This window comes from Nymphalis io, chromosome 16, assembly GCF_905147045.1.
Source record: "Nymphalis io chromosome 16, ilAglIoxx1.1, whole genome shotgun sequence".
NCBI lineage: Eukaryota > Metazoa > Arthropoda > Insecta > Lepidoptera > Nymphalidae > Nymphalis > Nymphalis io.
In genome coordinates, this window is record NC_065903.1 from 5085731 (window position 1) to 5098581 (window position 12851).

At 32.3% G+C, this 12851-nt stretch overlaps 2 protein-coding genes across 6 annotated transcripts in view; one reads left to right on the plus strand and one right to left on the minus strand.

Moving 5' to 3' along the window:
• Positions 1 to 162: 162 nt before the first annotated feature.
• LOC126774404 (uncharacterized) lies at positions 163 to 8869 on the plus strand. 2 transcript variants are annotated; one of them, XM_050495918.1, is made up of 9 exons: positions 163 to 308; positions 391 to 686; positions 1060 to 1222; positions 1479 to 1650; positions 2828 to 2938; positions 3082 to 3283; positions 3597 to 3835; positions 5099 to 5195; positions 6135 to 8869. In XM_050495918.1, the coding sequence occupies exons 2-9, from the start codon at positions 448 to 450 to the stop codon at positions 6184 to 6186; spliced, it is 1275 nt and encodes a 424-aa protein (XP_050351875.1). In that variant the 5' UTR covers positions 163 to 308; positions 391 to 447; the 3' UTR covers positions 6187 to 8869. The 2 variants fall into 2 exon arrangements, with proteins under 2 accessions (XP_050351875.1, XP_050351873.1); XM_050495916.1 differs by having other exon boundaries at positions 180 to 308; positions 412 to 686.
• Positions 8870 to 10175: 1306 nt separating this feature from the next.
• The window catches only part of LOC126774412 (protein-L-histidine N-pros-methyltransferase), a 47460-nt gene continuing 44784 nt past the window's right edge, over positions 10176 to 12851 (minus strand). For all 4 annotated transcript variants that reach the window (XM_050495930.1, XM_050495932.1, XM_050495931.1 and 1 more), the window contains 2 exons: positions 12150 to 12325; positions 10176 to 11623 (listed from right to left, as the gene is read on the minus strand). In XM_050495930.1, coding sequence (XP_050351887.1) covers positions 11412 to 11623; positions 12150 to 12325 — 388 coding nt within the window. In that variant the 3' untranslated portion in view covers positions 10176 to 11411. The remainder of the gene's footprint in view (positions 11624 to 12149; positions 12326 to 12851) is intronic.

A 12851-nucleotide genomic window follows, 5' to 3' on the forward strand; every position in this document is an offset into this window, starting at 1 on the left:
CCCACATTTATTATAAACCAGGAAGATATTTTTTCTTTGCAGATTTTTTTTTTGTTTAATATTAAATGTAATTTATTTTAAAGCCCAATTTATAAATGTATAGGTTATCTACATTTTATATAGTACTGTGTAAAAACACAGATAATCTATAAACACAACGATGTTGACAGTGTCAAAAAGAAAGAAGCTTCCATTAATTCAATAATTTATTCTTATTTTTATCATAAAACATCTTATGAATGTAGTTTTTTCAATTCTGTTTGTATAAATTGTATTTCGCATTTGTAGATAAAGACACATTCATTCTGGTGAGTGTAAGTTTACTTTTGCAACTGTGTGCTTGAACTTCTACAAATGTCTGCTGCTATCGATTATTAACATGCTATTTAGTTTACTTTCATATTCGCACAGGATTCCCAAAAGAGGACATATTTAGACATCTACAAGATGGATTTGGCGGAGACAATGAAAAGTGTTCTGGCGAAAAGCACGGGAAATGCTAGCGCTGCTTCAAGCAGTTCAAGCGCAGCTGCACCGCATAGCGCTGAGGGATATGTGACAGAAAAACTTTACATGCTGCTGCAATTATACTTGCAAAATAAGGGCTGGAGTCCCAGCATTGAACTGTTACAGTGCTTTAGTGATTTAAAAGAATCATCTATGCTTCCTAGTGCTGCCTATTTACAGTAAGTTTTCAATAATATTAAAATTCTCAAATTCTCAAGTCAGAAATAGTCCAGCCACTAGATTAGTGTTAAGTTAAAATATAATTTCATATTTTAACTTAACTTGAATTATTAAATATTATATTTGGAACCTCTGTAGGATAATAGTATAAAGCCCGCTTAGTTTGTGAATATTGGTGATTTAATCTTGACCCTTTGGGCTATTGTTGTGTCCACTCATAGCAAACTCCCCTTAATATGTGGATAAAGTAAACGATTTAGATTTATTAATGCTCTGTAAAAACAGGCACAGCTAGTATTCTATTAAAACATGGATGAATATTTTTTAATAAATAAATTTGTTTTTATTAACTTTTAAACTCTTTATTATTAGAATGATGGCTTCAAGAGTGGGCTTAGATGCTCAAGGTAGATTGATTTATCGTGAAAATGGAAAAATAATTCTTCCATATGAACATTTTGCTAATGCTGTAATGTTAAAACACATGAATGGTCCCCATGGACTGCATCTTGGATTGGAAGCTACTGTCCGAGCCGTAAGTACATAGTTTTTAAAAAAAATATTGTTTTAATATGAGTCCTGGTTAAAAACTGGAGAGGAAAAGGAATAAAAACTGGAAAGAAGAGTTGACTCTTATATTTTAATAAAATTATAATATCATGTCTTAAAATTGAGCAATAGAGTAATTTTGTTTATATAACTAGTTAGTTTTTTATGTGGCCAGACCTAACAAATTGTCATATAGTTTGTAGTGAGAGCATAAGTACTTCATCTATGCGTTTTCCTTTCAGGTTGTAGAGTCATATACTATTGGACGTGATCAATTTGGTATGGAGAAGGAGTTTATAGTGGAAGTTGTTCAAAATTGCCCAAATCCTGCTTGTCGTTATTACAAAAATCAATTAGAGATGACACAAAAATCAATTCAGCAACACTTGTCACAACAACCAACATATATCCCCGGTAAGTTCCATTTGTTGCTCTGCAATAAACAATTTTATTTGCTTTATTATATTTATTTAATATAATGTATTAAATGTATGCGTTTATACTTATATTTAAATGTGAAAGTCTCTGTTTTCAAGGCTAAACTGCTGATCTGATTTTGATAAAATTTGTTATGAAGCAAACGTGAACCTAAAGGATGGATAAATGCTTTTTTTACCTAATACCTCCTCCCTTATGCACGGGTGAAGCGATTACTTTTTAATTATTAAAACTAGTCTGTTGATATTAACAGTTCTACTGCCAAATATTGCTTGTGTGTGCTGTATTGTGTACTGGTATAAAGGTATAAGCATTATATTACCAATTTTGTTCGAAAAGTTGATAGCATAAAGTAGGCAAGGTTGCTTTCCTATGTCTAATACATAAATAAATTCTGTATATGTATTTTTTTAATTTAATTTATTGCATACTATGTTTTTCCTAAAAAAGTTAAATCGTTGCTGAGTTTTCCATTTGTATCATAAGATATCAATTAAAATTGATAAGTTATTTGCAGTAAAATTCTTAAGAAGTAAAGACTGTCAATATCCTTTATGTTCAGATAATACGCTATATCAGTTTAAAGATCTTTATTATTACTCAAAGAACATACAGTTCACTTATAAAGCAATTTAACAAATTTCACACAATAAAAAGGGTAGACAATCTTAAATAAAAAAAAATTGACAGAAAACGTAATGTTATAACAAAATACAGTACAAACCAATGACCAGAAAAAGAAATTCTTGAGACTAACAATAAAAGAAACAAAAAATAAATAATAAAAGAATAGATTTTTATTATTTGTTTGCAAGTGTTCTATATGTGTATGTGTAGATGTGTTCGTTTAGCTGTGTGTTTGTGTGTGTTTGTATGTGTGTTATATTTTAAAAAAAAAAACTTTAGCTTTGATTTAAAGGCAGGCATGCTCGAACAATTTTTTATATCAGCAGGCAAATTATTGAATATATAGAATATAGTTTATTATAAGATTGATGCCATGTACATAAGAATATATGTCCTTTTTTCTATAATGTTGTACTTTATTAGTACACTTAGGTCAATCGAACAAGTAGAATGAATCATATACAAGGCAAACAATTTCCTTTTTATACAATATGTATGCTTGAAAAATAATGTATTATACCCTCAGAGGCAGGCAGCACAGCTCTTCCCGATAGTGCAGCAGTAGAGCGGCTATTGCGCGGAGCTGCGCTACCTCAAGATTACCAGCTTCCTATCGCTCCACACATTGCTGCACTTTGTGAGTTACTGTGTAAAAATCACAAATATTCCTTTGTTTCTTGTTCAGTAATATTTCACCAATTTTTTTCTATAAAACTTACACTTATTATAAGACAGTTAAAGGTAATTTTGTGTCTATACTATATTTATTTTAAATTTCAGCCAATTTAGCTGGTGAAAAATCAGAACGACGTGCTGAGAAATTGTCTCAGCAGATGTTATTGCAGCAGAATAGATCTCTGGGCCACCAGTCCTCTATTGATAAGTACTCTCACCAGCAACGGTCCAACAGCTCTCACTCCAGCCTCGAGACGAAGTCCAAACACCACTACTCTGATGAACACAAGCTTACTGATTTCTTGAGGTATATTATTGATTTCTATATGCTACCTAACTCAATATACAAAACAAAAAAAAATGTTTTTTTACTTAAATAGCATAGTTATTTCATGGTTAATTTTTATACACAATAAACATTTTTGGTATTAAACTGATGATTTGTGTGGATTTATATCGTGTTATGTAATGATTTTTACTATAGAGAAATAATTATTTTTATAAAATTTGAAAGAATGAAAAATTATGATCTGTTTAATATAGAAAGTGTTTATTCATTTATTTTGAAGCTATGTACAGTCAGTTTTATAATATATAAATATATATATTACATTATGTAGGGCCAACCTCGAGAGCTTGGAGTCGCTGTCGGGCGGCGGCGCGGCGGGCGGCGCGGGTGGCGGCGCGGCGGGCGGCGCGCACGGCGAGCGCGCGGCGGGCGCGGGCGGCGCGGCGGGCGGCCAGGAGCGCGTCGTGCGCGCCTTCGCCGAGCTGGCGCGCAACCTGCAGCGCATGCGGCCCTGCGTGCGGCCCGCCATGTGCAAGCCCTACGGCAAGCAGAGCGAGCAGCTGCAGAAGAGTGAGTTCGTCTACTTCTTAAACATTAAAAAAAAACACTATTTCCCTACTTACTGATAGAGAAGTCACCATCTAGGTCTTTTGAAACTTTGACTAGTTGGACCTTAGACAATAGGCATGATGACAGTATTAAAGAATTAAAAAATAAAAGATTTTGGAGAAGAAACTATTTTAAAAGGATTCTAAAAAATGATCTCATTTTAATATACATATTGAGATAAATAAGATTTTTAATAAAACAAAAGTATATAATTCTGTAATCGGCCAATTTATTTAAAACACCAATCAGAGCAAATGACGTCAAGCATCAGTATCTATAACCCTTTCTCTTGAACAGTTGTTGTGTTTACGCGTTTCAAAATTAATTTTGCATCATTTAATTAGTTGAGTCGTTGGTTATTCGGGGTTTTGTGAAGATAATAAAACATCCAAGAACCGTCAATGATAGAACAAGGTTTTGTTAAGGCAAATTCCTCTAATTTGACCAGGATTGATTTGTTGATGTTAGGAGAGTTTCTTTCATCAAATAAAGACTTTTGTTCATATGAATTTCGAAATGTGAAAACTTTCTTGTAAGTACATTTTTGTTTATCTTTAGTGTTATCATAGGTTTTTTCTGTTAGCTATATAGTATTACTCGCAAATGAAGAGCCCTTATATTTTTTACCAGTAAGATTTTTTAAGACAATATTTCATTTAGCTCCGCTAGTACTGAATTAGTGAATTGACCTATTTGCGAATACTTCTATAAATCTAAATGTATCATAAATATATAATAAATCTTTATGAATCTCTGCCTCTATATATTTTCGTTAAGCCACTTATTTCTCACGATTTTCTTGTTTGGAACATACACAAACAATTTGTTAGATGTTGATATTGATGTATTTTTATACAGAGGGACCGCACACCAATTGTAAAATTTGGAATTCATTTTTAACCTTAGGAAATACGCAATACTTTCTGATTTTCTTCGTTGAGTATAGACACAATACAACGTTTACTGTCGTTTACTGTGGCGTGACGTCACGTGCAGGCGCCATGACACCTGCGGATGTTTTCGAACGAAATTCAAAATAGGTAAATGAAAATGCAATTATTTGCGTAAACAGTTAGTTTATTACTGAAATAAAATGATTTTCAGTAATAGTAGACGTGTACCTACATTATAGAAGGTTATTTTAAAATCAGTCATCATGCCTATTGTTACAAATTCCTGTGTATGTTTGTATATCTACTATTATAAGTTGTGATATTATTACAGTTTTGCTGGATACGATTCAGTTAGTTCAGTCCTTACGAAGCTATCTACCGCCTCCACACATTCAAGTTACGTCATGGAAAAATGATGATAAACTACGGTAAGACATATGATATAATAAAAATCTGGTAATTTTTATCATATACCTCAATAACAGGCATAACAACACAGTTTACATATATACTGGTGGTAGGGCTTTGTACTGGTGGTAGGGCTTTGTGCAAGACTGGTGGTAGGGCTTTGTGCAAGCTCGTCTGGGTAGGTACCACCCACTCATCAGATATTCTACCGCAAAACAGCAATACTTGATATTTTTGTGTTCCGGTTTGAAGGGTGAGTGAGCCAGTGTAATTACAGGCACAAGGGACATAAAATCTTAGTTCCCAAGGTTGGTGGCGCATTGGATATGTAAGCGATGGTTGACATTTCTTACAATGCCAATGTCTAAGAGCGTTGGTGACCACTTACCATCAGGTGGCCCATATGCTCGTCCGCCTTCCTATTCTATAAAAAAAAATATTGTTATATATCACGATCTACATTAATTTCACGAACAATGCGGAAATAGTCAGCTTACTGTTGAGGAATGGCATTAAATATGTACTATTACTTACTTTTAAACCAAATATTCCGTGGTGGTCAATTCCACTTACCTTAGTACAACCCTGGTCATTTAGTCAACCAAACATTTAGTCCTTCGGGCCGGATATATAACACTCGCACGAGCTGAACCAAATCTAGGTTTTATAATTCACCGCCTGTTAGTTGGTTAGGTAATATCATAAGGAAACTTGATTATTTCTTCTGCTTTGTATGTTATACATTAATTATCATTAAAGCTCCAAAACCTTCTTTTTGATAGACAAAGAGGCGTTTGGCAACTGGGGGAAATATGCTCATTACTGCTACTTTATATACTCCTATTAATAATAGTAGGACCGCATAAAGCCGAAGGTTATATGCTATTATTACTGTGAGAAGTGGCAATCTTAATTTACTATATCAACAAAATGATAATAATTTAATTTTTGATTTTCAGTTCAAACAACATGGAGGAACTCGAAAGTCGTAAGATCGTGAGCGGCAACTAGCCTTTGCAGTTTTGTTTTTCGTCACATTTGTTTTCGTAGATCGGATCAACTGTGGTGTCAGTAAATGTTTTAATTTTTTTTTATTGACAATAGAAGATTCGGCAGGTTGGTATTTGAGTTTTTAAAAATGACTCGGATAATATGTTTCGTGCAATATAAGCCGTTTAATTTCCTTTTTTAAATTACAATGACTGTTGTTGTTTTTATGTATGTTATAAACAATGAAAGTATTTTATCCAAAAGTTTCCATGTTTTATATTTTAAACAGAAACTTTTTTTTTTACAATTGGTAACAATAACACAAACATAATTTTATAGTTTAATGCATTTTTAAGCACAAAATTGTATTTTTAATTAAAGAAAAACATTATATGTTTGTTAGAATTAAGTACTATTTTATTGATTGCTTTATTCTTGTTGGTTTTTCTTAATGAAAATTTTCTTTTATCTGACCTTTATTATTTTATGTTACGTACTTTTCGTATGCTACTATATAGCGCTTTTGATGTTATTATAATTATTATTATCGTATGTTTCTTTTTATATTTGTGTATCGATTTGGCGTTTCTAGCTTGTAGTCTCGGTTTACTGTTGTAAGTGCATTATTTACACTGTGATAGAGGTGTAATAGGTTGTAGGTTGACGGAAATCTTGACATGGATCTAAAGTATTATATAAATTAAGAATTTTAATTATGGGCTTCGAGCTGCGAGTCACATCCACGTACCACGCCACGCACACATGCAAGTACACGAACAAGACCATTTGCACGTAGTTCGTGTCCACACACGCGTGCGTGCGTAAATCTTGCGTATGTGCGTTGATGTGGGTTGTCGGCTAATGTCTAAATTAAATAGACTTTTATTAATTAATTTTTTGTATGAAAAAACTTGCCCAGTTTTTATAATGGTGTTATTATTGAAATTGGCTTTGACCATTCGATTTAGTATTAAGCAATTATAATGGAATGTTTTGTAATAAATAGCCATGTCTTGTCGTGTAAAGTGATTGAGAGGTTAGTATCGTTTCGAAGACTGCAAGTTTTTCACATTAAGCTATAGATAGCTACTGAGTGTAAGTAGAGTCGGTGTAATGTGTAGAAAGGTTGTATCGAGGACATTGTACGGTATAGGGACTTGTCCAGAGTTGAAGTTTTCATTAGTTTATAAAACTTGAATATTTTTGTATTTGGTTGAACGATTCGGTATTTCTGTATTTTATTGTACTCTTCGAAGTGTTTTATTTAAAAAAGAAATGACAAAATGATTACTCTAAATATATTCATGGACTATGTTTATTGTAAAGCTTTAAATGTTTACTATGGATTTTTTTTTATATTTGATTTCATATACTTAAAAAAATTGTTTATACATATTTTTTTTCATAGGCATCACTTAAAGTTCGTTAGTGCAATAATTAGGCAAAGCCTACATTAAATTTTATATCTTAGTACTTTAGTTCTAAATTATAAAGCGTACACATACTTTTGACTTTCGACTATCATTCGAGGGTTCGTAGTCGAAATTATATGTATATATTACTGATTACGATCTTCATATATAATTAAATTAACATATTATGAGAATGGATATTGGCAAAAATTGTAAAATAATCGATTTTTAAATAATTTGATCTTTGGATCGATTTTATAAGACAATTTGCCAACCCGGTGAATAAAAAAATATTTCTAAAAAACTACGTATTATGGAAATTCTCGATATAAAAAAACTTAATAGCTTGAGCAATAAAGAAAACCGAGGTACGAAACTTCGACAGTCGTAGACATTTATTATATATAATAAGGTTGTACTTATGTAAGAGCTACCGGTTATATATATATAATCTTTTATAATTGAACTCTCGAAATCATCACATATAATCTACTTACAATAAGAACAGCTCTTTATAAATATTACAACATTATGTATATTTAATAATTTAATACTAAGGCAGTTAGCAGTATAAGGACGCTTAGGTATTGATTCGTGGCTGCCTCATCCAAATATGAAACGAGGCTATAACATTTTCTTCTGAAACTTTTACAATACGTCTAGTATTAAGTTCATTTCCTCGAAGTATTATAACGACCGGATGAATCTCTCTCTGTATTAGAATTAAGTTTTCTAGTCAAAAATTGATATCATATTCTTAAAACATTGGTCTTATTGGCAAAATTAACCAATCGCGATTTGTAATTTATTATAAATAAATTTGAGCAGTAAACATATCATACGTCAAAGGAGCCACTGTTTGAGGAGGAATTTAAACATTTTGATCTCAATTCAGCATCACGCCGAAATCATTTCATAGTTTTTTTTTTTTATCACAATTGATGCTTCGACTTATGTAATTTGCAATTTTTCAATTGAAGCATAAATAATGTTTAATATAATTATGATTAACGAATATATAGTGATTCCGTTTCTTTAGGTGACATTTGTACGACCATAATGTAACAATAAGTCCGTTATGAGATAATCTCGAATAAATAGTGCATTAATCTGTCTTCTATTACATAATACGTATATTAAGTGTGCGACTGAGCCGTGTACCTCCGGGTAAAGTTTATTATTATTTTTTATAATACCTTTGCTTCGACAATTTATAATATTATAATCGTGTAATCCATTTAAATAGAACATGCACAATGTATAAAATATAACGAAAAAAGGAGTTTTTTTTTTCAGTTTTTATAGTTAAAATTTTGTGCTAAATATTATTTATTTGGATTTTGCATAAATACATATTAATGCTTTATCAATTATGTTAAGTCTTCAAAACAACTTTTTCGCCGCTAAATACCCGAATACTGTTATTTGAGGTATTTTAGAATTTTGTTTTTATATATTTTGTACGTTCTATTGCAATGGACTATTAATTATTTTCGTTGTTATTTAAGTTTTATACACGTTATTTGTATTGACATTTATCGTTTTTCGTATTCTGTTTAGGGAAAAGTGATTTTGCATTTTGGAATCTGGCAACTGGACCCTGTGATAATATAAAATTTTCGTGGCTTTTTAGTTTATTACGTAATTAAATGTATATTTTTCTTGGTATTTAAACAAACTTATTTGTATTGTAACCCTAAAATTTTAGATGGTGTAAGATTGGCCTTGCCATGTAATTAACTGTTTGCCGATATTGTTTACCTGTAAAAATATTATAATAAATGGATCGAAAAGCATTAGACTAAATAAAGTGATGCGAAAATTTGTTATTTTTATTTATATATTATTTCCAACTACTGAAGAAGTTTACGCAACTACTGGGTATGGAAGTAACCTTCGAGTTAAGTGAAACTTTGAAAAAATTACAAATATTAAAGTGCGTCTAAACTTTCGGTTCTCCAACTTCCGTATCCAGTCGGGTGCGCCACCGCCACCGTCACCTCTAACAGGTGGAGCTGACCGGGCTGGAGGGCTCTACGCTGTGTTTGCGCGGTTTCTGGGATTGGCCTACTCTTAACGGTCCTTCGTAATTGGTTTACGACAGTGTCCACGTTTCAGCACTCTATTAAAGTAGGTAAGACGCATTGGTTCAAACCTTTTGTTTTCAAACATTGCGGTATAGGCGACGTAAGGACTTGACAAAGGTTGCCAACTACCCAATCCCAACCGAATGTTTCGATACTTGACCCACGAGACATCGACCCACCAACTTTGACAGGTTTCCTTTCGACGTTTATCGTCCACGACGCTGGCACGACATTACTGTTGAACATGATCTTCGTTCATACCGAGGCCCGACGCCGGGAAGGATAGCTTAGAGTACGCAGTAATCTGAATAATCATTAATTAATTAATCAGCGATGAATCTGACTTTTTCATAAGACAAATATTATCACCGGTAGAACTCGCAGCGGAAAAGAAATGTAGAAAAAAAGCAATATCTAAAGGCTTTTTTTAAACGTCACACAGTATTTCCTTTACATGATGTATTCGTGCGATTACACATTGAGAACATTTGGTGTAATTAAACCAAAAATATATATCCAAGAATTTTATTCCAAATACACGTAAAAGTTTATTAAAATTAACATCGATAAAATCACAATTTCACAAACACATAAATATATCAAGAAAAAATGAAATTATTTGTGTTAAGCATAAATTATACTGCTCTTTAAAAATATTATCTTAAACTACAAAAACATCGAAACATGACGAAGCACTCCTAGTTTTGGCTGGTAGTGTTTCAATTTTTAAGACTTAAATAAAGAGATCTCTACACTAGATATAAAGATTTAAAAACATGTAATAAATAGTTTGGACAGGGAAATTCTACAATTTTAAAAACATTTAATATACCAATATCAAGATATAGGAATGGTTACGACCCTAAGAAGCATTTAAAGTAATTAGCAATAATCGATTTGCGATTTTCGTTCGAAGATTGGTAAAAAATGCTTTTTAACATCAATAGGGGAGCAATTGATCTAGAACTTTCTGACAATATTAGATTGTTATTTATAAAAGCTACTTCATGTAAATTTAATAAAATACAGCCATAATTTCCCTTCGTTATAAAAGTGAAGTGAACGGACACGATTCATTCGATGCTTCAGCGAACATGCGACGTTATCGTTGGAAAATTCGTTAAATATCACCATATTGTATAAATTATAAAATTTCATTTCCTCGTTTCCGTCTGCTGTCTTATTAATGAGGTAGGAAAATCTTGCGCTTATTTAATTAACAATTATTAATAAATTTATCAACCTACTTATTATAATATAGATACAAATTTATATAATGTAAGATTTTTAACAAATGGAATGTTTTTTTCTTCCTTAAAGTATAAATTTGTTTACTCTTACCAGAATAAATGTCAATTATAAAAGGATGACATTTTTTTAAACTGCTTTTACCTTGAATTAATATGAACCTAATTTAATTTAATTGATGAAATAAAATATTAATATTACATCAGTAATTGATTTACCTTTAGCCGATTTTTCATGTTAATAAGTACATATTAAGTGTTTTTAGCAATAGCTTCAGTTAACTACATTGGTACAAATGTTGGGACATTTCATACGCCGTGGAGATGAGAACAAGAGTTCGTGTGATCACAATTAAGGTATTATGATCATTGTTTACGTCCGCGTTTAACTTAATGCTGCGACTTATTGTTATTTAAATATTTTACGTATTTTATTTTAATATTACTTGAACGTTTGAATCCAGAGGTAGAATGAACATCTGAACATTTAGTTTTTCGATTTATTCCCGAATAGGGCTGAACACGTATATGGAATCGTCGAGCCAGTAGTAGGCCTGGGCGAAGTCTCCCTCGCACAGGTACGGAGCCCGGGACCAGGCTACCGCCTCGAACCCGATCTCGTCTCTCATGAACTGCATGAACGAAGCCGCTTGTTCTTCAAAGGTAACTCCTTGTATTGGCAAACGTTCCTCGGGCTTGTGATCGGTGGTTACTGAAGTGAAACAGAATAAATATAAAATTAACTAAAATGGCTAATCGTAAGAATGAAGTACAGTCAAATCAGCTTGGAGACGCTTTTGCGTTTGTAATAGTGCACCGTCAGCAGATAAATTAATATTTATTTTTGTAAATAATACATATTAAACGTAATTCTTAATTACGAATTGAAGAATAATAAATAAATTGACAGTTCTAAACGCCCCTTATGCGAGAGTTCGAGGCTCGTGGTAGTTGGCGTAAACCGGTTTATTTCGGTTTTAGTCACTGTATAAATTACACTACTATATGCGCAAGAACGTTTTCAAGCTGATTCATGATTTGCTGATTGCTGGTCTGTAACTGTTTTTAATATCCGATTAATTTTTAGATATGAAATACATATGAATTTTATAAGTATGTATTAATGTATTATTTTTAATTACCATCTAAATCTTTAAAACAGTTTATTAAACTTGTAATGTTAAGTTTTTCATATATTGGTGTGTCATTGAATTCACTATGTTGTAGGCTTTAACTACCTTCAACGTAGGGCTTGTAGGGCAGCACAAGAGCGAGCAGGAGGACGCCGTCGGGCCCGATGGCAGCCTTGGCCTGTCGCAGCATGCTCCGAGGCTTGCTGCAGCGGTCCAACAAGTTCAACATGCACACGCAATCAAAGCGCTGTTCGCGCCACCACTCCTCTGTATCTAGCAACCTTGAGAGAACAAATTTGATTGTAAATTATATAACCGATGAAGAGGAGCAAAGACAAATAAACAATTTCGACTTAAATTCATATGAATTCAGTCATCATTAATCATCTTCTAAAATAATCTATGGCTTACTTACGTAACGTACCTATTTTTGTAAAAATAATTTAGAAGTAACTATGTAAAAAGTTTATCTAAATTTCATGGAAAGTTAAATTGTAATCGTTATTTAGGTTTTCAAAATAAGAAGGTCGATCAATGGCGGCGTTTAGTATTAATGTAATGTATGCAGACGAGTATTTTATGAATAGCCGAGCAAAACGTGACATTAGCGAAATAATGTTTTCGTTTGGCGGGACTAAAATACTAAAACAAATGATAAACAACAACATATATCAGATACGTAAAACGTACCAAGTAAAAAGTCACTTGGACAAAAAGTTTGGACTCACCATCCCACTTATTCTATAATTAAATAGCATCACTTAGTATTGTTGTGTTTTGGTTTGAATGGTGATTAACAGCAGAGTG